Consider the following 26149-nt stretch of genomic DNA (forward strand, 5'->3'; position numbering starts at 1 on the left):
CTTACAATACTCTCACACGCACAAGCACCTCTACTATAATGCTCAGTCACTCTCATTCCCTTGTCAAGTGAGAAAGTTTTTTGGGAAGTTTGATAATATTAGGCGTGAAATGTTAATTATATCAGAGAAATTAAAACAATTCCCGAATTTACTGTTACGTGCAACATTGCTAGAAAATCTCCAATACGTGATTTATCTTCTGATTTTCCAAAGGCAAGAGACTAGTTCAGGTGGATAATGACTTGCTCAAACCAGGCATTCCCAGCGTAAAAACGTAATGCGAGATACTGTGTGCGCATGAAAAAGTCAGCAAGATACCAGCAAACTATATTTTTAATATGTCACATAAACGCAACTTCTCACACCTCCGGATAAAGTCAAATCAAAATCCACTTTATTCGATTATTTTAAAATCGTAAAAGTATGCTATTCAGTCACAGGATAAAAACAAGGATTCAAAATTACATTAAAATTATTTTACAAAAATGTACATTTCATATATGCATAACACAGTGGTGTCAAATTGATTTTTATACAATATAACTTGCATATTTTATGGGATCAACACTGATTCAATGCAGGTTTTAAAAAGTACAAATTTAGTGTCATGTGTAATCTCAATTAATTGGTTGGAATATCAATTTGGGATATTAAATATTCCGAGGATGTTTGCCCCAATGATTTTAGTTTCTTGTTACGGATAGATGCAACCAAGAAGTTTGCCACCCCAAACATAACAGCGGAGTATTCCATTAATTGAAGATAGAGTAAAGCAGGTTTAACCTGCAGGAACCCCCTATTTTTCAATAATGGCGTGATAAACTTTTTCCTGCCTTCCATATAAAATGGACAGAAGAACACAAAATGCATAGTATCCTGATATGAATGATCACCACATTTGCAAGGGGCGGCATCCTCCGGTTTACACCACTCGCTAAAGGATCCCAATAGTAAATGCGACCGATTAAAACGAAATTTAGTAATCAACCATCGGTGGAAGGGTTTAGTGACAATTGACAGATAGGGTTGAGAAGGCATAGATAATAGCAACATGCAGTGCGCCATCACAGTTGGTTTAATCATTTCTGTAGCTTCACGATCTGTTTCTCTTGATCTTATAAAGTTTATTTTTACCCAGTTGATATCAGCTTTTGTTAAACCTTCTGGGTTAGTATAAATCTCTGGACGCCCCAAGATATTCGATGTAACTTTAATAAAGGACAGCCATTGAATTTCCGTTACTTTATCGAGTAGCATACAGTCCCTGATGATCTTATGGTTCAGTGTGAGATTGGGATTCAGCCAGGTTCTAATCCATAGTAGGATGGGGGCCATGTTTAATAAATCTGTAATATATCCCATCCCAAGCTCCAAATGTACTGCATATGTGGCAGTTGATTGGGGGAGCCCTAGTAGGACGCGCAGGAATTTATTTTCTTCCCTCTGAACGAGAGTTGTATCTTTATATCCCCATATTGCTGCCCCATATCTCGCAATGGCCAGAGTTTTAGCTTTATAGATGGACAATATTGCCTCAGCTGGTTTACCACCTCCGGATCATAACATCTGATAGTGCAGGTGTGTCCAACACAGGCCCTGGAAGGCTGGATACAGACATTTTCAGGATATGTGCATGAGCTAGATATACAAATTAATTAATTAATATAGCAAATTGGCAAGGTTCTGGCTCTACTTGGTCGCCAGGGTCTAATAAAATAATCAAAAATATTGAGCAAAGTTTAAGAACTGTCGCACAACCTCGTGGGAAGTCCAAATCTGCAAACAGTTCTTTTAAATGTCAGCACTTCTCTGGGTAAAGTGTTGCAAGAGATACTTTAAATAATCCGCACCATGTGCAATGCCCTCTCAAAGTTTTGTTTGCTGTCATCTGTTAGCCGCGCTGGCAGACCCACTGTCTGTACCAACAAACGAATAAACTGCACAGAGGTATAATGACAAGGATGACGTCACTAAAAAATCCAGGCTGGCCGGTTGCTAGGCTTTCACATTACACGCAGTTTTTAGCAGCATTACTCGCTAACATGCTGCAGCTAATTCTTGGCATTTAGAAGGACTTCACTTACCTATTTTCTAGTGCAGAGGGCCCCACGAGGCACGGCGGGCAGCAAACACGCTGGTGCAATTTCCCACATTGTACGCGCGGCGCCCCCGGGCACCTCATTACGGCGCACCGGGGTGCCGTGGTGCACAGTTTGGGAACCTCTGGCTTAACTTATAGTGGCACATACTATGCATTCATAAGAAAAGTTCGAATCAAACAGGTTTACAAAGCCAAGATTAAACCCAGAACGAACACTGGTTTGTCAGGCTGCAATGTGAAATGTATTTCATTAAAAATATTGCAACTTCACCATCGTTCCCAATGTGGCCATTCTCTTGGCATTCTACATGGATTGGCAAGTAAACTATTATTTTCAACTTCTAAATAATTGGACTCCTGCAAAAGAGAAAAACACACATGTTCTTCATCGAGGTATCTACAAACCAAGGACTCTATGAGTGGTGTTACTATTGAGAGGGATAATGATTAAGATACTGTCTCTAGGTTTACTGATACTTCACCCCAGATCATCCTGCTACTAAGAAGACTGTCAAGATCATGCCTTAACTACATTTCCTGCAATGCTCATTTTCAAAGGGATTATGAACACCAGTTTCGTCAAGTTACATGATTTAAAGATTAGCCAAATCACAACTGGAAGGTAAAAATCTTTAGCTGGGTAATTTTTCCAATATATTTTGTGATGAGAAATCCCTCTTGGGAAAAGTGTTGTGGGATGCAATGCATAAGTAGAGATACTGTATGTTGATAAATGTAATATATGTTTCAGTGAAGGAAAACTAGTATTGAACGTATAGTTTTTCTCTTTGCCATTTCTTAAGTATGAATGAGTGCCCTCATTAACTACAGGCAATGATTATTACAGTTTTGTCTTGGTCAAACCAAGGAGTTAAGGCTAGATATAGGTGACCCCTACAACGAATCTGGGTCAGGGAAAAGAAGGGTATGAAAAGAACACACAATATTAGATATTTCCTTCAACGACCTTCACACTTGGCTACCGACTTGGTTCATATACATTTCATCAGATTTATAGACATTAAGAAAGCAATAGTGACAATTCAACTCCTCATTTTTTAATATTTCATATTCATTTTTCTCATTTCTTTTTTTAAACATTCACTCATTTTTAAATTTTAAATTTGTACATCTTCATAATTTCATATTGATAAAATTCATTTACAATCAGACATGCAAGATTTATTTAAAAAAGTTATACTAAAGAACATTTCCTCAGAAAAAAATCTTTTTCTGCAAATTCCCCCTAGAAGAGAATAAATAAATACAATCAAGTAACAATCACACCAATACATACACTCTTACCACAACTACATTCATACGCTATCTGTACACAGTTAAGTAACTCCTGGCAAGACAATACTCCTGCCAGCATATACGAGTCCCGGACAAACCAGAAGAATCCGCACAAGGTTGACGCGCGTTTCGGTGGACAGCTGTTCTATAAGCCACCTTCTTCAGGACCGATCCAGATATCACGCAAACAATTCCCTGGGGACCTATATAAATATATAAGATAGTCAACACTATGACAGATATGACAATAACATTTTTATACATAAACGTTTGTTCTGATAAGCCAAAATGCAAACACACAATAACTGCCAGGGATCACACTTAGCCCTTTATTAAAACAAAAATAGAGGAGAATGAGGTCTTTGTAAAGAGTGACAACCAGTGTGTTTATAAATACAGTATCAACATCACCAAAAAAGATAAACTTAGAAATTTGGAAAAACAAACACCCTGTGTCCCAAACAGTTCCTCATACCAAAGATACATGAACTTTTGGCAGCAATAGTACTACCTTCACTTACATAAAATCAAAAGAGCTAGACTCCTGCACCTTGGTGCTATCATTCCAAAATATATGAGTCCATATAACTGAAGGTCATTAAGATCTCCCACGGTGATATTAGAATTAATGCTAGCTAGTATTAATAACAGCAATAATATAGTATTAATAACAGCAAATACTGATTAGAACTTAATACACCATTCTTTCAGTTGACTTGATGTGACTTTTTGAAGTGGATACATCTATATACACACAACAAGTCTTCCGGTAAGAGGATGTGGTAGAAAATTCTCTCTACCGTTCAGTTTTGCAAGAAAAGAAATAGTTTAAAATATAACCTTCCATTTGTAGGACGTCTTTGAAAATTTACCGTAGGAGAACTTAATGACCTTCAGTTATATGGACTCATAGTTTGGAATGATAGCACCAAGGTGCAGGAGTCTAGCCCTTTTGATTTTATGTAAGTGAAGGTAGTACTATTGCTTCCAAAAGTTCATGTTTCTTTGGTATGAGGAAATGTTTGGGACACAGGGTGTTGGTTATGTTTTTCCGATTTCTTAGTTTATCTTTTTTGGTGATGTTGATACTGTATTTGTAAACACACTGGTTGTCACTCTTTACAAAGATCTCATTCTCCTCTCTTTTTGATTTAATAAAGGTCCAAGTGTGGTATGATCCCTGGCAGTTATTGCGGGTTTGCATTTTGGCTTATCAGAACACACGTTTATGTATACAAATGTTATTGTCATATCTGCAATAGTGTTGACTATCTTATATATTTATATAGGACCCCTGGGAATTGTTTGCGTGATATCTGGATAGGTCCTGAGGAAGGTGGCTTATAGAACTGCTGTCCACCGAAACGCGCGTCGACCTTGTGTGGAGTCTTCTGGTTTGTCCGGGACTCATATGCTGGCTGGAGTATCGTCTTGCCAGGAGTTACTCAACTGTGTACAGATAGCGTATGAATGTAGTTGTGGTAAGAGTGTGTGTATTGGTGTGATTGTTACTTGATTGTATGTATTTATTCTCTTCCCGGCGGGAAATTGCAGAAAAAGATTTCTGAGGAAATGTTCTTTAGTATAACTTTTTTATAAATGTTGTATGTCTATGATTGTAAAAGAATTGTATCATTATGAAATTATGAAGATTTACAACTTTAAAAGAAATGAAGATTTTTGAAAATATGAGTGATGTTTAAAAATAAAAGAAATGAGAAAAAATGAGTATGAAATATTAAAAAATGAGGAGTTTAATTGTCACTATTGCTTTCTTAATGTCTATAAATCTGATGAAATGTATATGAACCAAGTCAGTAGCTAAAAGTGTGAAGGTCGTTGAGGAAAAATATCTAATATTGTGCAACCCAAGGAGTTATCCACAGTTGTTTTGGTCAGAACTGAACCTGGCCTCTCACTGCGAAACATTACATCACTTTATGAATACCTAGTTTTGGCATCTTAGTTCTATCGGAAAGGGGAAGTGTAGGGCGATTTAGCAATTGAGACTTGCATATTTTATTTAAATAGTGATATTTAGCTTTTTAACAGGATCTATAAAATAAGACTCACCGGTATATTTCAGAGTCTTTCATTACAAACAAAAACATATATGAAACCATGTACAGCTTTATTAACACTCACTCCTTTCTGAAGTCGTTTTCTCAAGAAATCAGATCCTCCAGGCTTTGGTCCCAAATGAGGATACCTTGATTTCAACTTTGCTTCTTCCACCTTTTCTGGACTGATGACCTTATCATCCATTTCCTGAAGAAAAAAAAATATATACATTTTAATAGATCTAGATACCACCTTTATTTAAAAATGTAAAATTCAAGACACATACATTTCATTGCTGTTAAGATATTCTTCAGCCACTGAATACACCGTTTATTAAGGCGACTGAGAAATACCAGTATTTTCAGGAGGCATGCAAGCAATTCTAGAGCTACACAAAGTGCCTTTTCTTGTACTAGCGGAGGCGCAATGGTCCTCAGAAAAAGCAGCTTACACATTACAATTATTCAGTCGTGAGCCAGAGTACTTTCATACTTGTGACCATACTTTTTTTCGTAAATTAAAGTCGCTATCACTCTTCAATTAGGTCATCCACATGAACAGACACCTTAACCTTTCTTCTGACTATGCACGGCTTTTCAATGGTTGTTCGGCTTTGAACTAAACAGAAAAAAACCCTGACTGCAAGTATACCCAAGGCAGCACACCATAATACCCCAAACACTGAGAACAAACGAAGAGAAGGTATGGGTATGAAGTAAGCAGCTTCTGCATTTTTTAGAATTCAGGAATTGGGCTCCAGTGACGAGAGAGAGACACACACACACAAAATCTTGAAATTGATTCAGTTTCAATTCATGGCTTAACCTTTCGTTTCTGGAATACCTCAACACCTGTCAAACCCTAAATTGAGAAGCCAGGATAACGCATCAAGAGGTTGCTTACATGCAATGAGAGAAACATGGAAAAAGAAAGACAAAAGCTTGTTTAGAAACATTACAAGTATGTAAATACACTGGGAGTGTGGGCAAGTAAGAAGACTGACTAGGCGCTCTTTAAGGACCTGCTGCCGGCATCAAAACCTTGCACAAATCTGGTGCAGTCTTAGTGCCCCACGCACCAAAATCACTGTTCCACATTACCAACTGTTGGGTATGTGGAATGGTGCCAGCTCATCAGAAAAAGGGAGGCAAGCCTTTCTTTCCCTTGCCATTCTCACATAATGGTTTGTGTAGAGCCTGGTTTGCATTATTGTGGGCCACTGAAATAAGTCACAAGGTCTTGGCCGGTGTGGGTAGACTCAATGCCCAGCTCAACAGGGTCTGTTACCCCGATGAAGAAGGAGATCCCCAAGCCAAAGGAGGTGTATTGATAAGGGAGGAATTTTGCAGAGGAAATTCCTCCACCAGATAGGTCTTCCTCCTACACCCGAACAGCTAAGGGTAATGGGCCTCCTGTTATCGCTGTAACCAGAGTCCGAGCAGAACTTTGCGTGAGCAGAGCAGAAATGGAAGTTTTCGGTGGGGAAAAAAGTGACTGTACCACTGCTTTAAATATTACTGGAACAAACAGTAGCACTTTTCTGTCTTCCCACAACACTTACTTCATTTGTGGAAATAAGGGTTACTACCAATTACCAGTCAGTTGGTCTGGGATTTGCTATGTGTCCTTTTTGCGGCCCCCTGTGTTCTTAGCACCTGCCTCCTATCACAAAGGCCAGAAATTGCTTAACGACATCTCTTTAAATAATTCGAAAGGACTATAGTGATATAGTAGATCAGACTGATACAGCTTGCAGCAATACGTTGATTTTAATCTGGGACTATTTTTCTTTGTTGGTGCAGCCCTAAATAGTAGAAACATTAGACGCCTAACCCGAGTAGTAGAAGCAGTAACTAATCAGACAGCAATGGCTCTAGGAAATATTACAGAAGAGCTCCAAATTACAAGGATTGTAACTTCAGAATAGAATGGTGCTTGATGTAGTGCTCGCAGATTGTGGTGGAGCATGCCACACCATCGGTAGTAGCTGTTGTGTGTCCATACCGAACCACGCCCCTTCAGTCTAGAACGTCATTTCCAAGTTACAAAAAATAGCTGCAGAAATACAGCAAGACCGAGGAACACGGTCCTGGTCTGAGTGAGTACAGGGACTTATATCCACTTGGAGTTGGAAGTTATTAATGGGAATAATAATCATAGGAGCCATCTTTCTCACTTGCTGCTGCTGCATCCAATGTGCCCCTATGGTATGTACCACTTGTATAAATGTCTGTAGTAGTATCAAACCCTCCCCAGTCAACGTTCATGAATTAAATAGAGAAATGATTATGCGTACCGAAATGTATGAACTAATTAATATTAATGTACACGCTTAACACATGTACCTGCTAGAATGCATTTAGCACGGCTGAAAATTAAGGACTGTGAAACTTTAAAATCTGAAGCCCTCGTTTAACGATCGGAATCTCGTTTTCGAATTCAGCGGTGCCTCATCCATGCTCACCTTTGTTCCGTTTTTAGCCTGGCTCTATCCTAGACACCACACTTGCATAAACATTAGGTAACAAATATAAAATGAGACATTGTAGGCTGCGTAAACATGCAAAGTCAGCACAAAAGAACAGCTGATGTCTGCACTGTGGGTTTTGTAAACAATGGTAAAGCCTTAGATAAAGTTTGCTCAGATAGCCCATCTGGTCATGCAGCTTCAGGACGAGACAGTTACACAAGGCACCAAGGTTGTTGATTCTTACAGATTCTCATTTGTGTGTTTTTCCCAGGGCTCTATTTACCTCTGGGTGTTCCTTGTCTGTGATCTTCCCTATAAAACCCCATGTAACCATCGTTCAAGCGTGCTCTCCTTGAGTATCTCCATGGTGCTCGTTGGATGGAGACCCATTCATGAAGGATTAATAAATTACCTATAGTCTGACTTCGCTCCAGTGTCAATTCCTCCTTACTTGATAAGAACCCTTGGCAAGAGTGTGACCCTGCACCAGCAGATTAGAATTAATCTGCTCTACAAGCCCATGATTACACAAGGCTGGAAACGGATGCATGAGGGGGTCAGGACGGTTAGCTCTAACGCTAGATTTTAACTAATACAGTGTAACCATGTGCACCAGACATATCTTTCCCCAAAACCAAACACACCATTTATACACAATACACTAACCCGGTGCAGGGGCTTGCTGGTAAACTTTCTTTACGTGGTGTGGTCTTGTCTGATGCAGACATCCTACTGGCACTCAGAGGTGGAGAACCTCAATACAGCCAGCAGTTGGATGGTACAGCCCATGATGAGACTGTTGGGTTCGATCCCCTCTCCTGCTAATAAACTTAGCAGTAAGTTTGCTTTGCTGAGCCTACTGCTGGCAAAACTCTGCATAGCTAATAAAAAAATGGCATGACCCTCGAGAAATGGGGACTGGTTTAGGGACATCTGTATGGGCGAGAGCTGAAGAGGTACGTACGAAGCATGTCTGTAGAGCTGAAAATTGCAGGAGAATTTGAAGGCATGAGCAGCCACAACGAGATGGGGTGTTGCACTTGAGACTACTTATACTACTTTTTTATCCAAAATTATGAATTAGCTATGTACGGGTGAGCCTGTGGAAATTAGTTACTTACCTTCAGTAGTGCCCTTTCTGGCAGAGACTAACAGCCGATTCCTCACCTTTTGAGTGTCAGACTGTATCCAGAAAACATTTAGCACATCGACAGGTGGCACTTTGCAGCTCCAAACAGCCATTGCTACACTCAAGAAGAGACACAAGGGGCCCTGTATAGGAGCCACTTGTGTACGCTGACACTAGGGAACTCAATCTCCAGACTGGTGGGGACTAGTGTGCAGGCCTCTAACTGGGACACATTTAAATGAGAAGAGTTCAGTGCACAGAACAGGGACAATTGGTGAGGGGTCTGCAGTTAGGTATAGTCTCTATCAGAAAGAGTGCTACTGAAGGTAAGCAACTTGTTCATCTGATAGGGATTTGTTCGCCAAGAGTGAATTCTAACCTCAGATTCCTTACCTTCTGAAAGATACCAACGCAGTATCTCCTAGTAGTGGGTCTGACAGATTCAAACTAAGAAGTCCTGTAGGACCAAGTGGGCAAAATACCACTCTCAAGGGACTGGGCTGTCTAGACATTAGTGCTATGAGAGCATAGGGAGGGACAGCCACACATCTACCTGTCCAGGACAGGAACTAAGAGTGGTATCAGACTTGGCTTTGGTGGAGTGAGCCCGTAAATCTTCTGGGGGTTGCTTTATGGCCAATGCAGAGCAGATCTTAAAGCATAGGTTGATCCAGACGAAATATACTCCTTTTCTGCACTGCCCTGCCTTCCTTCATTCTAGGGAATCGAAAATTGGCGTATCGCCCCCTCAAAGCGAAGGTTTTACCCATTTGAAGAAGAGAACTTGTGTCACGTCCGGATGTAGCTGCCATTCGTGATTCAGAAGGAGCAGACAGGAGTTAGTCCACCCTGGCGGAGATCCCACAAGGTAGCAAACCACCAGGAAAATCTCCTGCCGCTGCAGCCATGTCCCGTGACGCAGGGCCAACTGGCTCCAGATCCACGACCCAACCAGTACTGCTCATTGCAGTACCATATAGTAGTGGTATTGTCTGTGAGCACCTGTACCAGCTTTACTTTGATCGAAGGAATGAAAGCCTTTAACGCCATGCAGATGGATGAACTCCAGTAGACACGTGTGTGTGTGTGTGCGCGCGTGCGTGTGTGTAGACAACATCAAAGCCTTGCTGTGAACACCCAAGGAGCTCTAGTGAGGCCAAGAGGGAGCACAGAAAACTGAAAAGGTGCATGTCCCAATGTGAAACGCAGATATCGCCTGCAGGATGGGACTTTCAAATAAGCATCCTGCTAGTCTAATTCCGCCATCCAGGTCAGACCAGACCATGTTAAAAGTGAGCATCTGGAAAATGTCCTTCCGAACTACGACCAAGGAGTGTATACTATTTTCACAAACCTGGGTGCTGGGAATTGTCATTCAAGTTGTAATGTTTTTCCTAATACGTTGTTTATCGCCGCCTTCCCGACTCGGGTTGTTGGCTAAATGGCTGTGTATAATCATTCAGTGAGTGCGCTAACCATACTCTGCTACGGTGGACTGAGCTTAAAATGACATGCTGTCTAACTGTCAATTATTACAATAAAATGCTTTTAAAAAAATTAATTACCAGCAGAAGGTTAACATACAGCAAGCAGTACACCGTTTTAGATCAGTAAGGGAAGCATATTATATTTGATTGAAATTGTTAAGTGGTTCCCAACCCAATATCATTCATTATAAGGCCCAGGGCAATACCCGTGTCAGAGGTTTGAAAACAGAATATGATGGGAAGCACAGGAAGTTATGAGAAATGATGGAATAACCATTACCAGCTTTAAGTTAGTGTGATCAAGATATAAGCGTTCTTATGTTTCCTCCTCACTATACCAAAATATAAAAGAAACGGTCACAGGCAGATGGACTAAATAACACCTATACTTGGCAGCTCAACTGTGAGCTGATCAAATTAGACAATGTGCTTTGGTGCTAGTTCAGACTCTTGGCTTGGGGAGTCATTAATAATGCTTAACATAAGCAAAGGGATGTAGCCATCCAACTGGTGTTTATTTTCCTGATTTTATGGAAATTCTAAAGATGGAAGTTCTATAAGCCAGGATAAGTAATTTGTTTGTAATAGTCATTTTCAACCGACTGGACAGGGGTGATCTACGGTGTTGCACAGAAGTTTAAATATGAAGTAGGCCAACTGTATTGCTGCTCTGTGGACTTGCTGGTAGAATTCGCCCTGTTGATTGCAATATTTTGTGGTGTAAAAACTTGAACGGTATCTTGCTTCAGCTTTTAAATATTTTAGAGTGACTACACAACAATAATACAGCACAAGTGTTGGTAAACGTTAAGGCTGTCTAACCCTGCAGTACCTCTTAAATACGGTTCACACAGGGATGTAAGCTAGCTCCTTTATTCAATTTTCAGACAGATAACTTACCAGACACCGTCAGTTATGCAATAGTTTTTTTCCCAAAATTGGCTTTTTGCCCCTTTCCTCCTGGAATTTAATGGCCAATGAACTTACAACAAGATATTAAGTCAAGTTAAAAACAACAAAATATGGTATAAACTTCACCATACAGCTAGATTGCTTGTTTTTAAATCGGATAATAAAGTTAAAAAAAACATTAAGTGAAGATACAAATTTGGATTTAAGTGTAAATTGAAAAACTTCGATTTAAGTGTAAATTGAAAAACTTCGTTATCTCCACTGAAATTAAAAGGGCAACTTCAAGTCATAGCAAAATAGATTATTCGTGGATAAGACAGCAAGAAGTTAAAGGGAAAAGCTGGGTTACTACGACACACTGGATAGGTAACAACTTGCTCCGCAGTATTTGAACTGAACTAGGGGAGACGATGTGGCATAACGGCTAGAGCGTGCAACCTCAGAGATGGGGAACCGGTTAGAGTCTCGGCAGGGAAGCTCAACATCCTGGTGATTCTGGGCAAATCACTTAATCTTTCCATGCCTAACAAAAAAAGCAATGTGTCTATCTGCAATGCAACTGGCATTCATGTAAAGCGTTCTGATACCTTTGGGTCTGCTTTGCGCTATATAACCAACCCCGCCACCCCAAAACAACAAGGATAAGAAAGGAGGTCTTAAGAGCGAAAAAGGCAATCGCCCTCGATGGGTTTGGGTAGCCATGCTTGCAGTGCACAGAAATAGGAATAAACACAAACTGGTTTTTGTTTCTAATGCTTATTTATAGAATGAAATGTCCGGGCTATTTTTTTCAAATAAATCTTACGCTATGAGCAGAGCATCGGAATTAAGAAAAATGCTGTTTGAACGTTGCTGTGGCACAGAGCCAGTTTTTGTGGGGGGCAAATAAGTGGAGGACAAAGAAATATTGCAAATAGTAATAAATTAGGAGCCAATTAATTTGCAGCTGGATTTGATAACCGGTGTCACGGTGGATGTAGTTGTACCAGAAACATGTTATCTAGTATAAAAACTTGACAAAGCGCACAATGGGCAACGCATTAGAAATCTGATTAAGTCAAGAACTGCATTGAAATGTGAAGACTTCAGATTTTTTTTGGGGCAGTCCTTCGTTTCAAGAAGATTTTGATGCAGACCTTTTACAAATTCACCAAGTTTACAAACTGATGGAACAAATTATAAGAGGGACAGGGCTCTCTTACAACCCAGAGCTTTGCCAACGGACAATAAAAAATTAAAAAATCACGTTTGCAAGAAATAACTTCACATTACTTATTTCATATTGGAAGATACTACCTCAAGCGTAAGGCACATGACCGCAGCAAGAACACAAAAATTTAAATATTTTATGCTATTTTCAAGAACAAAAAAAGGTAACAGATAGATTGCGTGAATTAAGCACAATGTGCTGGGTAGAATGTGTGAATTCATCTCAGCCACTTATAAGTACTTTAATCCACATATCGTCCCTTCGTGTTAGGGTTTCACCTGCACAGCGCTTGTGCTGTGCTTTTGAAATCTATTGTATTTAGTATAAATCTTAAAAGGTGCTTATATTCCGCTGTTACTTTTCAATGGTTTGTGTGCCTGCCCATCACACGCTTGCTTTTCTTGGTGCTAAATAATGGAAGGACAGTAAAAGAAATGTACACATTTCTGTAACTCTGGGGTTTAAATATAAAACGCCTGTTACCTTGCGAGTTTAGTAGAAATATAATTTGAATAGGTCCAGACAGTCTGCGCTTTAAATGGGCAGATACTCACTCCTTTATAGTACCACCAGTAAAAGCAAAATATATTCCGTTTCTCAATAAACAAACCATAACATTTTAATGGAGGTTCGGTAACTTATGTTGCACAACTGTTCACCAATCTACAACTTACAACAAAAAACAGCTTATTAAATCAATCACCTAGGCGAAACCTATTGGGTCTACCAAGGCTTGTTTTTTGGGCTACTATGCAACTTTAGCAGAGACCCGCCACATGCAAATCAGTCTTGCTTCTGCTCCAACTGAAAAGCCTAGCTGAACTGTCAGACAACGTCCGCCTGTAGCTGGGAACACAAGCAACCCCCAGGTCAGTTTCGGCCTGCTGCAGGCCTCATTGCAGTATAGCTAGATTTCTATGCACAGAGAGCATAGAGTCAGAGTTGTTTTAGGAAATCATAAAGAAGAAAACAAAAAGTTGATGGGTGGAATGCTTCAATGAATCTCAGCCACTGGTAATTACTCAGAGAGAGACCAAGCAAAAACAAATTAGTCTTGGTCCTGCACGAAAATTATGGAGTGTGATGCAGCCTGAGCATTTCCCTCCCATGATCATTTTGATTTCTTAATATTATATTCAAGATCGGATCTTCTTTAAGATAATTATTGGCTTTGCCAATGCTAATTTGTGTACTAAATGCTCATCGCACAGTGGCTGACTAGTCAGAGTGAAAGCTACGCAGAACAAAGAATGATACTGCGACTCCTTATACATGGTCTGGAAATTAAACGAGACATGGGTCATACTCCACTAATAGCACATGGGCTGACAGGAATTTAGTGCCTGGAAAGCTACATGAAGGACAATGGTCTTATTTTTGAATCAGAATTTAAATTTAGTTATTGGAAAAAACACCAAGGGACCTTTTTCTGTTTCTATTCAACCGATGCTTACTTAGGTCTAAGAATTATTTTAATAGGTTATATTTTACCGAACCAGCAATGGCACTTCTTTAGTTCTCGTTTGTTCAGATTTGGCACTGAAAATATTAGTTTTCTGAATAAATTTGGCAGATGACAAAACTCCAAGGAAGATTAAAAAAAAAAAAAAAAAAAAAAAAAACACGTGTCGGATTTGATTTGGAATGCCACGTATATTGCAGACCTGTCGGGACCTCACCTTCACAGAACATCGCCAAGAAACCAAAACAGCATGGAACTTGCACTCCCTTCGTATGAGTAAAACCCCTTTTTTTCTTCATCCAAAAGCCAGCTTCAGATTAACTACGGAAGCCATGGTCCTCTTCTACCCAGACTGAGACAAACCCTTGCTCAGCAGCCTCCCAGTCATGTCTTGCTAGCCCAGTAAGCCCTATGATGTGAGCTGACAGCATATCACATCATAGACCCAAAGTTAAAATCACATCACCCCAACACTCAAGGAACATGACCGGCTAACATCCTTTTGAAATGACTTGAAGCTACACAATTTGCAACAGGGATAGATCCCAAAACTCGTTAAAAAGCAGGCATAAAAAATAAAACAATTCAAGTCACTCATTAAGATGATTATGTCCTATTGAGCGACTTGAATGGTTTTCTTTTTTTATGCCTGCTGTTTGCATTGGCATCGATCTAGGATTGATTTTTTCTTGACATTACCACCATAACTAATTTAGTTAGGTGTTCCGGTAGATGGGTGATTTTCCTATCAGGTCATTCGGCAATCTTTTTACATTTAGAGATCAGAAATGAGCCCTCAGAGAGGAGCTGGACTTTTAAAATCGATCTCTTCCTTTTGATCCGTCAGTTGTTGAGAATGTGATTAAGCAAACAAGAGTTTTTTTTCTTTTAAATCTCGACACAGCTCCCTTAAACAAGGTTTGGGATACGTATAAGGCATTCTTTAGAGCCATGCTGATAAGCCACAATGCGATGGAAAGCAAGAAAAGGAAAAAAAGAGCTCTCCTTTTTCGAAGAGCAGATAAAAGTAGCCCAAGGGAAGCTCACTCAAAATTCAGATGTCAAAATGAAGCCCATATTGGAAACAGATCTTGGTATGGCTACGGCCAAATGAGCCATTTTTTTTTTAGAAATTAGAATAAACAAACATTTAAAAAAATAAAAATATATATATATATATTAAAAAAAAAAAAAAAAAAGGAGGCGTGTAGACTAGCTTATTACGAATATGGGGAGGGTAATGGTAAACTATTGGCCTGGAAGGCCAAAACAGACAGAACGAGGAATAATATTACAGGTCTGAAAAATCAAGATACGGGTGACATTATCACTGAAGATAGAGCAATAGAGCGGGAATTGGTTCAGTTTTTCCAGGACCTCTATACAGAGGACATATCCCCAATTAAAGACCAGATAGACGCGTTTAGCGATATAGAAATACCCCTGCTAAGTGACAAAAACGAAGAGGATTTAGCGCCCCCATCTCTCAGGAAGAAGTCTACAGCATAATCAGAGGTCTGAAAAAGGGAAAGGCGGCTGGCCCGGGCGCCATCCCCAACGAGATCTATATTTTGCTGAGGTAAGTCTTAGCCCCAATTCTGTTGGATCTCTTTAACTCCACATACATTTTAAAACAAGACACTCCACCCTCCTGGGACCCGGCATCATCATTATTCTTCTCAAACCCAATAAAAACCCTAGAGTATGTGCATCATACAGACCAATATCGCTGCTTCACAGTGACTACAAAATATACACACAGATCCTTAAAAGGTTGGAGCGAATGGTTGGCTCAATTATTCACAATCACCAGAAGGGTTTTATGAAGGGGAGGCATTTAGAGGATTTGACGCATGAATTAATTGGAGCCGTTGACCTGGCTATAGAGTATGAAAAACCCTTGTCTATAATAACGTGTGATGGTAATTCAGCATTTTAATATGGGGGAAGTATTCGGGTCAGCAAATAACACCATATACAGAAATCCTATGGCCCGCTTTCTGGTAAAAGAATCTTTCTGAGAAAATACGAATAAGCAGAGGATCCAGACAGGGCTGCACACTTTTCCCAATCCTCTTCAATTTATATATTGAGCCACTTGCCATTAAGCTGAGAGCATGTAAAAATATATGTCCATTCACATCCAACATTTGGGAAAAGAATTTAAACCTGAATGGATTAAAAAAGTTCAAGGTCTATTTAGTAGTTTCATTTGGGGTAACAAAAGGCCGAGAATTGCATGAAGGAAATGTAGGGAGAAAAAGGAAAGTGGGGGCATAGCAAGCTCAGACCTCTTATACTATCAGAGAGCTTTTCACTTGAAATTTTTTAGACCGTTATTAAAGCACTCAAATAATAACAACCCCTTGTTTTGTGCCCCGACGGATTGTCCACCAGACATATCTAACCACTTTCTCTTTAAGTTTGGAGACCCTACATTTTTCACAAAAATTATACTGAAGACTCGCAAATGTGCATGTAAAATGTGGTATCACATCAGGAATATCCTACAGATTCCATATTATAGCCACTATGTCCCAATATGGAGTTCTCCTTGTACCCTTGAGTATTTGCAAGATGTCCTTGCAACCCCGATATGGGAAGAGGAGATTTGGAGATGGGGACAGTTATTGGAAAGTACTCAATTAATATCTTGGTAGGACTTCCAAGAGATGACAGAAGGAGCAGCTTCCAGTTTCAAATATTGCCAGCTATTAGGCTGGGTTAAAACTTTGAGTCAGGAGGGAAGTCAAAACAAACTTTGAGGGTAAAATAGCTTTACGTTCAGATCTTCAGAAAGAGGTTTTGGTATGGTACTGGCCACTGGTACATTCGCTAGCAGACTCTGCTACATGGCACACGAAGACATGGAGGAGGGAGCTACCGGAGACTGATCTTGAAATACAATGGAAGTTATCTACATCGCTATTATGGTATTGTGTGAAATCTGTGCCTTTAAAGAAAAATCATTGTTTTACTATTTACAAGGCTTATTGGACGCCACGAAGATAGGCAAAGATGGGTCAACAATCAGTGAGGTATTGCCAGAAGTGCGGTGAACCCAATGTGGATGAAGCACATATGTACCTGTGGTGTCCCTCCATCCAACCATTTTGGCAAACAGAGGGTAAAATCTTGTCAGAGTTGGTGCGCCATGTAGAAAAGGTGAGTCTTCCATCGGTAATATTTGGGGTGATTCCAGAGGAAGAATCTGTTGTTGATATCCCCAAATCTCTAAAAGCACTTATATTCATTTTAGTCTTATTAGCTCGAAGAGAACTTTGTATTAAATTGCTTCTACCTAATCCACCTTTACAATCCAAATGGTTAAACTTAATTCATAGAATTGCTAAAATGGACAGAGCAATACACTCTAATAAGTGAACGAAACACACGAGTATATGGGATAATTGAGCTGAAAGCTACTGTATCTTAATTTCTCGAATTTTTCTCCCTAACCATAGCATCATTCTTAACCTAATCACTCACGGGAAGCCACTTTTCATTAAATCGGATTCTAGTTACTAATTTAACCTCTCAACCTTCTTACCATAATTCAGGTACCCCGCTAGAGAGAGAGATATAGATAGATTTTTTTTTCCATTCTGGTATGCCCTTGTCCTAAAAAAATACGTTGGGAGTACAATGTTCCCGGCCAATATACGGGTCATTCAACATATGAGGGCTATCCAGAATAAAGATCAGACCTCACCTGTGGCTCGTCATTTTGAGGAGTATCACAAAAGTAATCGTGATCTCCTCAAATTTTTTGTCATTGACAAACTACCACCAATGCCAAGGGGAGGGGACAAAATCCATAAATTGAGACAATTGGAAAACAGGTATATCATCAATTTAGATACCCTGATCCCTGGCGGCGTCAATTCCGAAGAGGAAATGATATGGCATCTGGGTGACACGTAGACTATGTATGACCATGCAGGATAATTTCAGTGTCTGTCTGTATACATTTCTTTACTGTAGTGTCTTTTGTATATAATGAAAATCTACCCATCTGAGTCTCCTGCAAGAACTTGTTTTTAAGCATTAATTAATGTATTGTTTTTCTCATGTTTAATTCAGTTTGGGAATTAATAGGGCACTGTTAGAAAGTCATTCTAAGTCATCAGCATAGGTGTTAAAAAAAAAAAAAAAAATTAAAAAAAAATAAATAAAAAAAGGATATTAGCATTGACAGGCAAAATTTGCTTTGTCTTTTCCCTTTTTCCTGCAGAGGGCTGCGGAGGAGTTTGATTGCTGAGAGACATTCTTACGGCTTTGTTAATTTGGACATTGGCCGTGATACCTTCCCACTGGGGTAGCAGGATGTTCTCTCCTTTACTTCTTCTGGTTTGCTCATGTGTTTTCTCCTTTCTCTAAATCTACAAATTTAGAGTTGATTTGCTTTGTCACCTTAATCCACTTGGAATGTAATTGATTTACAAATATTTTACGCACTGGCGCTAAGTAAATTGGTTCTAAATGTTAGGCATTTCAATGGATAAACTAATCTTACAATGGATTTTAATTTTGAACACTGTGAGCAACCTGATAAATTCATGTATTTATGACGTGAACTTTCCAATCTATATTGATATTGTCTCATGAATTTTAGGTCCTGCATGAAACAGGGTGCAAATACTTTATATATCTGAAATATTATATATTTTTGATTAGCAAACAGTATAGTTGATAGTTTCTTCTATATGTGTTTCACAATGTTTTGCTATGCCCAAACACCACTATAAGATGGCCAAGGCAATTTGACTTTTTGTCCTTTGTTTTTGTTTTCACTGAGGCAATCACATGTGCATTTGTGTTTTTTGAAACTTTATTTATACATGTTTAAGAACATTACTCAACTACCCGTGATCAAGGCGACTGGTTCGCTGAAACGCGTTGGGCTGTTTCACGTATCTGTGTTTTGGAACCGATGTAAAATAAATATCAACTTTACGAGTACACCCGACTGTTCGAGTAATTGATGTGCTACCTGAGGAGTGCATCGGCACAGTTTTTACTGTGCTTTGAGAACATACATACATACACACACACAACATGGTATAAAAGGTGGCACTGCAACCCAACCAAAAGACAATTCCTGTTATTTGCCAATAAGAAACAAGGAAGTGTACAAACCTGACTCAATGACAGAGTGAAGACTTTGAACCCCGTATTCTACCAAATGCCAAGTCACTGGCATTCACCCTTGACACCAATCTCACCCCCAAGGTACTCTGAGGGCGGTGGACCGCTTGGTACCAGGTATCTCTTCTAAACAAAGAGAAACTGTTTCTTGCTGAAAGTGACTTCAAAACTGTTGCTCAAGCCCTCAAACTCTTGCATCCTATAGGGGTAATGACTTACTCAGTGGTCTCCCAGACTCCACACTGGCATCCCTTTAGGGCATCCTACAAGTTATAGCAGGTCTCATCCAGTCCGTGAAAAATATATCACCCCCATAACTCCCCGTTGCTGACCAGCATCATCTTCAAAACCAGCTGCATCACTTACAAGACCATCACAACCAGCAACTTCTTGTTGCAGACAAGCTCACCATTTCTGGTGGTTCGCTGCACACTAGGGGCCAGGACACAGATTCCTGACTACGAGGAGTAAAAAATAGACCCCTAGGCGAGAGAGGCCTTTGCCATCTATGTACCCTGGATCAGGAGCAACGTCCCTGTATCTATCTGGACTGCCCCAACGCTGCTCCAATTTAGTAAAGGAGGTAAAGACTTGCATCTTTAAAGAACACTACAAAACAATGCATTAAAAGGTTGCAACTTACTCTCCCATTACTGGTTGACTTCATGCTGATCTTGGACAATTCATTCTATTTTAGACGCACCAATAAGTAATCGACACACAAAACTGCAAAACATAACTTTCACACAAAGGAGTAAGAAACAATAGGTGTAGCATGGAAATATATCTCTGAAGCGGATAAACACCGTCAATAATCCTTGCTAAGAAGTTAGAAGGACATGTCTGAACTCAAACGTGTTCGGGACTCACTGTTTAAACAGCACAGGAAGCCTGTAATCCCATAAAAGATGGCATGCTTCATCGCCGCTTTCCTCCTTCCACCAGTCATCAGGATCCAAAGGTGAAATACTACCTACAGAAAGGAGCTTGCGAGATGTTCATTTAATGCCAGGGTTTTATCTCATATCGGGCTGAGTAATAAGTAAGAGGGTGTTGGGTGCAAGGCTCTGTGAGACACAAAATAGGGTTTGAAACGCGTCAACTGTTTTTCCAAACAAGTGTGTGTTTCGCATGCGTCTATCATGGAGGCCAGTAATACGAATTTATATATATTGTAAATAAGAAGAAACATATTGAGTCCTATTGGTACACTGTTTGGATTTTGGATTATAAAAACAGGGAGGCAGATTTACAATTACTAGCGCATCCCTGCATATCAGCAGGGATGCACCAGTTATGGCTCCGCCACCATGGATGCGCCGCATTTACGATGTGGCGCACCATGGGGCAAAAACGGCACAGATGCGCGATGCAGCTCCAGCAATGCTCTTAGGGGGCCCTATCTGTACAATGCTGCGTCAATCCCAACGTCTGCTTCAAGTAGGCGAAAGGGTTTCGACGCAGCATGGGCTCAAAAGCGACTGAGTGAAATCATGTAGATTTCACTCAGCCACTTTTGGAATGCGTTCCTGTGCCGGACCAACCCCCCCCCCCCCCCCCCACGCAGGAACACCTACTTCTGGCGCTGGGCTTTACAACATGACGCATCTCCCAGGTGCGTCACGTTGTAAATGCCCCGCAGCATGGCGCGTATTTTGCGCCGCTGCGTCACAAAAGTGACGCAACGGCGGCGTAAAAGAGGCACAAGGGGCTTGTAAATCTGACCCTGTGTGTTTTAACCCCAGCTCAAATGGCTTTTTGTTTTAGACTAAAAGAGAATAGTTCTAGAAATTACAGAACCAGAGTAATAAGATCTCTCTACATATTAATGTAAAGTAAAAAAAATATTGTTTGTTTTTTGTTTAATGAATGTCATTTAATGTTGTAACATAGTTGTGTCTATGTGGAGTTACGTTTTGCTAAATTGATGTTATACTGGATGGGTAATATATTTTGGCAGTTTCTAAAAATTAATATGAAATAGCAAAAATAAAATGAAAAAATAAAAACATATGGTCATATCGAGAGAATAGTGTGATCATGATGCAAGTCGTTTAACTGGTATTAGTACTGGCACTAATGATGTGTGATCGTTATACTTGCCATCTTGGCGCTATAGAACAATAAAAGCCATGCTGAGAACTCAAAAGCAGAAACAAGAAAAGCAAATAAAAAAAACCAGAATATATATAGAGATGAGAGTATATGCTTTAAGTTCACGTGGGAAGATCATTCCGGACGAGAGACAACACGGTTTAAACACTGTAGAGTCACAGGAATGTAAGGAATAACTGTTATAAACCACACCTAGAGAAAATAAACCGCATCAAGTGCACAGAAGACAGCCCATTAGAGTCGACCTAATAAACCTCTTCTAATTCCTTATGTAACATTTAATTATGTTACAGCGAACGACATTGTCAGGAGATGAGCTGTGGTGGTAGGCTGCAGACAAATGTCAGAACCAGGAGACAGACAGCTGACCATGCCACCAAGTTTTGCCAGTTTGTGGTAACAGTAACCGGCTGTCCACAGAGGTGTATTTACCAAAATACAAAAGCAACTAGAGAGATGATCAAGAAAATCTGTCATTCAGCATTTGCATCGTCCAGCCTACATGAGGTAAACTTTGATGGAAGTTACTTGTGGTCTCCTTAAACATAACCCTTTCATCATTCTGCACACCGTTTCACTTCTGCTAATTGAAATCCCTTCTTGTAATGCATGGCCAACTGCAATTGCTGCTCTATAACAGTTAGTGTTAAAATCATGGCAGATCACCAAACAGGTATAAAAAAATATATATATATATATATATATATATATATATATATATATATATATATATATATATATATATATATATATATATATATATATATATATATATATATTTCAGGCGCAAGACATACCACGAGAGGGAGCAGGGTAAAGGAACATTATCATACAGGGCAGTATATAGCCTGACGTCAAGGTTTGTATAAAATAAGTGACTACAAGCACTCTAATACATGGTTGGCAAATAATGATGGGTTAACCACCGGTGACAACTATCTGCGTGTAATGAGACAAGTATGAGAATTGCAGGTGGCAACAAAAGCTTCAACCACGTATGCGAATCGACAGATTTAACACGGGTATCAAAACCTACACATCTCTAGGAGAGAATATGGGCCTAACTCAGAGCGCCGCCACCTCCCACCATAACGAACTAACAAAAAACACCCGCACCGCGGCCGAGAAGAAGCAGTTTCACGCACTTGGCTTCTAAAACCTCTACACCCAGAACGGACAGAGGCCTGCTTGAGGGTAGTAATATTACACGGGGCTTGAGCAGTTGATAACCGCGGAGGTGAGAGAGGCCTCCACTGTCGCCGCAGGCCCAGCACCAGCCGATGTCCGTCCGCCATTGCTTTCAGGGGTACCGGAGGGTTTGGCCCACGACATAAAGCTGCAGCACAGTCACAGGAACATGTGTCAAGCTTTAGTGTGATCCGCCCCGGGGAGCGCGATCCGGCCGCCCCACAGCAGGCGGTTCGGCCAAGAGCTGGAAGGCGGAGGAGCGGCTCGGAGAGCGGAAGGCCTAACATTTACAACGTAAAATACACGTTCTAAATAGTTCTACATAGTAGTTCTCACGCAGGTAGAAAGCAAGCACAGCGCCTTCAGTACTGGATACCCCACAGAGAACGGAAGCCCCATCCTCAGAGTGCACTATGGAGTACAGAACGAAGCGCAGTGGCTGCACGGTAAGGGGGATCCCGACGCTCACCTTTTGCTCATCGGTGATGTTATCCTGGAACGCTCGAGGCGGCTCGTACTGCGCGGACATGGCCCCTACACAGGACACGAGTCAGTAACACGGGCACAGTCAAGAAACACACCACCCTCAGCCTCCTCGTCCACAGAAAGCACCGCCTCCTCCGGCGGTCTTATTGCGTATGACGTAAGGCGTACCGAGCAGTAGCAACGTCTCCCCACCGTGTCACAAGGACCGCTCCAATCCGGAAGAGACTGTCATTGGCTGATGCCACTCTGGTATACGTATACTGCCATGTTTAAGGGGAGCACGTTGAGTTCAAATTGAAGGCGACTGATTGTCATAGAATTTAGGTTTCCCCAGGAAAGTCATTCCCCTGTGCCGTAGTTTAAATTAGAAAAGTAATATCACAATGTAAAACCTGTGAAAATCATTCTTTGTGCTGTGCCTCGAATTTTAGGAGACGATGTGAAGCATTATTTAATGCCTACCCCCTTGTTTAGACAGGGATTTTTTATTTATTTATTTATTTAATGCATTTTTATAAAGCGCGGACTTTACCCGAACGTGTCAGGGCAGTGTACAATAGAACCCGTTACGTAACATGAGAGAACTGTTGCAGGAATAGAGCAAACAAAAATAGCATGAACAGACTGTATAAGCAAAAGTAAGAATAAATATGACACATTTTACAATGACTAAAGAACTTCCTGGCGAACAATAGCAGGCCATAGAATCAAAACAACGCAGGCAAAAGGAACACAATTTCAAACACAGCAAGCACAGGATGTATAAGCAAAAATATAAACATATGTGACTAATTTACAATGACTAAAGAACTTCCTGGCAGGGTCTGAGAAGGAAGGAATTAGTTCTGAAAGTGTCTTTGGAGTAAAAGAGATTTGAGGTCCTCTTTGAAGATCTGGATGGAGGTGATGGCACGGAGCGAAGGAGGAAGCGAGTTCCAGGTTCTCACCGCATTACCCGAGAACGATTGTGCCAACAGCATAGATGCCAAGGTTTCAGATTGCTTGTGAGTAACATTTTCATAATTTCAGTGTAATTATGAGTGACATTTAATGACTATGAGTGACACTTTCTCGCAAGCAAAATCCAGCAATGAAAATGGGAGGGAAACATATAAATGTCGGAAAGTACTACCGCTTAAGCAACGAGAAACTCTAAGATTATCTTAAAACTACTGTAAAGCACCAGCAATAGAAAGGCACTGGGACCCAGCTCATAGCTGCCAAGGTTTCAGATTGCTTGTAAGTGACATTTTCATAATTTCAGTGTAATTATGAGTGACATTTAACGACTATGAGTGACACTTTCTCGCAAGCAAAATCCAGCAATGAAAATGGGAGGGAAACATATAAATGTCGGAAATTACTACCGCTTAAGCAACGAGAAACTCTAAGATCATCTTAAAACTACTGCAAAGCACTAGCATTTGAAAGGCACTGGGACCCAGCTATACCAAACAGGACGCGGGAGACCATTATGCCTTCAAATGAGTATATAACGCCCCCCCCCCAAAAAAAACAGGATTGTTCCTCCACGGTCAGCTTAAGGGGGCAGGGTGGGGGCACATCTCAGCTCGAAAATTAGTGGAGGGTGGCGACTTCATCCACCCAAGTCCACTCTTGTTTTGTACATTTACCTAAATGGGGCTGGCAGTCGGGGTACATTAACAATTGACGGCCGGCCATCGGTCAAATGTTTCCACCAGCAGAGGCTCCACCTGGGCAAATATGGCGGGCCATCAAATCTAAAAAGAGCAATGGAAATGCAAGTATGGGAACAGAGTACCTGCGGAGCATATGCAACTAAGGCTCACGGTTTAGTCAAACCTTTCGTAGTTTATTGCTGTAATAATGAGTTCCACTGCTCAAATGTTCAGGCTCCAACATAATTTCCAATAACAAGTCGTCCAAAGAATGAACAAAACTGTCTTTATTTTAAGACTAATTTACTAAGTCCCAGATTTAAGGTAGCTCGAGGCATCACACCTGCCTGGAATGAGACAAGCCACGAGGAAGGGGCTCATATGTAATTACCCCTGGCCGCCCAAATCGCTTAACGGCCTCCTATCAAGGCTAGTCCTCTATAGTTGCACCAGTCACGGCACTGCCAGCAAGACATCACCCCTCTCATAGATGGGAATTGGCGGGAGGTATCATAAAGAGGAAGGCCGAGTCTCGGGGCCCATCGGTTTGTAGAATAGCATGTCGGTAACAGCAGGGGCATTAATGGGGGGCCACAGAGCAAGAGTCAGACCAGCCACCCCCGTTCCCCCTGCCAGGCAACCAGAACGCCGGGAGAAAGCAGGCCACGTCAAGCCATAACAGCTGGCCGATCGTAGCAGGCGCAGTGCACGGAGGGAGGTATATCCTGAAGTGGCTGTAACCAGATAGCAGAGCCGCCTGCCTCTCCAGCCCTGGGGCAGAGTACAGTGAGGTATAAGCAAGAGGAGAGTCAGCAGGGGTGCGCACTCACCTGAGATCCCGCGGGGCCGGCGGCAGGGAAGATGCCAGAGGAAGTTGAAAGTGACCACGCGCTAAAGCGCTATCAATATAAAACAACAAAGTGTTATTAGAAGAAGCAGCAGCAGAGTGAGAGATACCTCACTATCCAGACTCTCACTTACTTTAGAAATGCCAACCGCCTGGCACGATTAAACCTCTCAGGCCCAGCAGCGGCTGGAGTAGTGTGCTCTGGGCTCAGTGGCCAACCGCGGTCTGTGGGGTTGCGGTCCAGAGAACTTGTATTAACTACAGTGGTAAGAGGTGGCCCGAGCCGGTCGGTGGTGCGAGGTGCAGAAAACAGGGCTGTGAGCGCTTCGGCTGGCGCCATGAATATTTGCAGCGCCCCGGCCATGAGTATTATATGCACTGCAAACTAGCCAGCCGAGCTGCCTTGTAGCTGACGAAATAAACTCCCCGCGCTCGCTCTGGCAGCAGGAAATAACGTCTCCTCCCAATAACGTCATGCTAGTAGTGAGAACCGTGCGGATTGGAAGCACAAGATACAGTATAGCAGTTGAGTGAGCGCTGCCAGCAAACTTAGCTCAGCTGTGAGCCCAAGCCTGCTGCAGCAGCACGGGGAAGCCA

The 26149-nt window shown here is 41.1% G+C and overlaps 1 protein-coding gene across 1 annotated transcript in view; it reads right to left on the reverse strand.

Annotated features, from left to right (window-relative positions):
- Nucleotides 1-23214, reverse strand: part of ARPP19 (cAMP regulated phosphoprotein 19) — a 45898-nt gene extending 22684 nt beyond the window's left edge. Inside the window, exons 1-2 of the mRNA XM_078684846.1 lie at nucleotides 23049-23214; nucleotides 5543-5665 (exon numbers count right to left, since the gene is read on the reverse strand). Coding sequence (XP_078540972.1) covers nucleotides 5543-5665; nucleotides 23049-23108 — 183 coding nt within the window. The 5' untranslated portion in view covers nucleotides 23109-23214. The remainder of the gene's footprint in view (nucleotides 1-5542; nucleotides 5666-23048) is intronic.
- Between the last annotated feature and the right edge of the window lie 2935 nt (nucleotides 23215-26149).

The sequence above is a fragment of the Lissotriton helveticus genome, chromosome 3_2 (assembly GCF_964261635.1).
Source record: "Lissotriton helveticus chromosome 3_2, aLisHel1.1, whole genome shotgun sequence".
Lineage (NCBI taxonomy): Eukaryota > Metazoa > Chordata > Amphibia > Caudata > Salamandridae > Lissotriton > Lissotriton helveticus.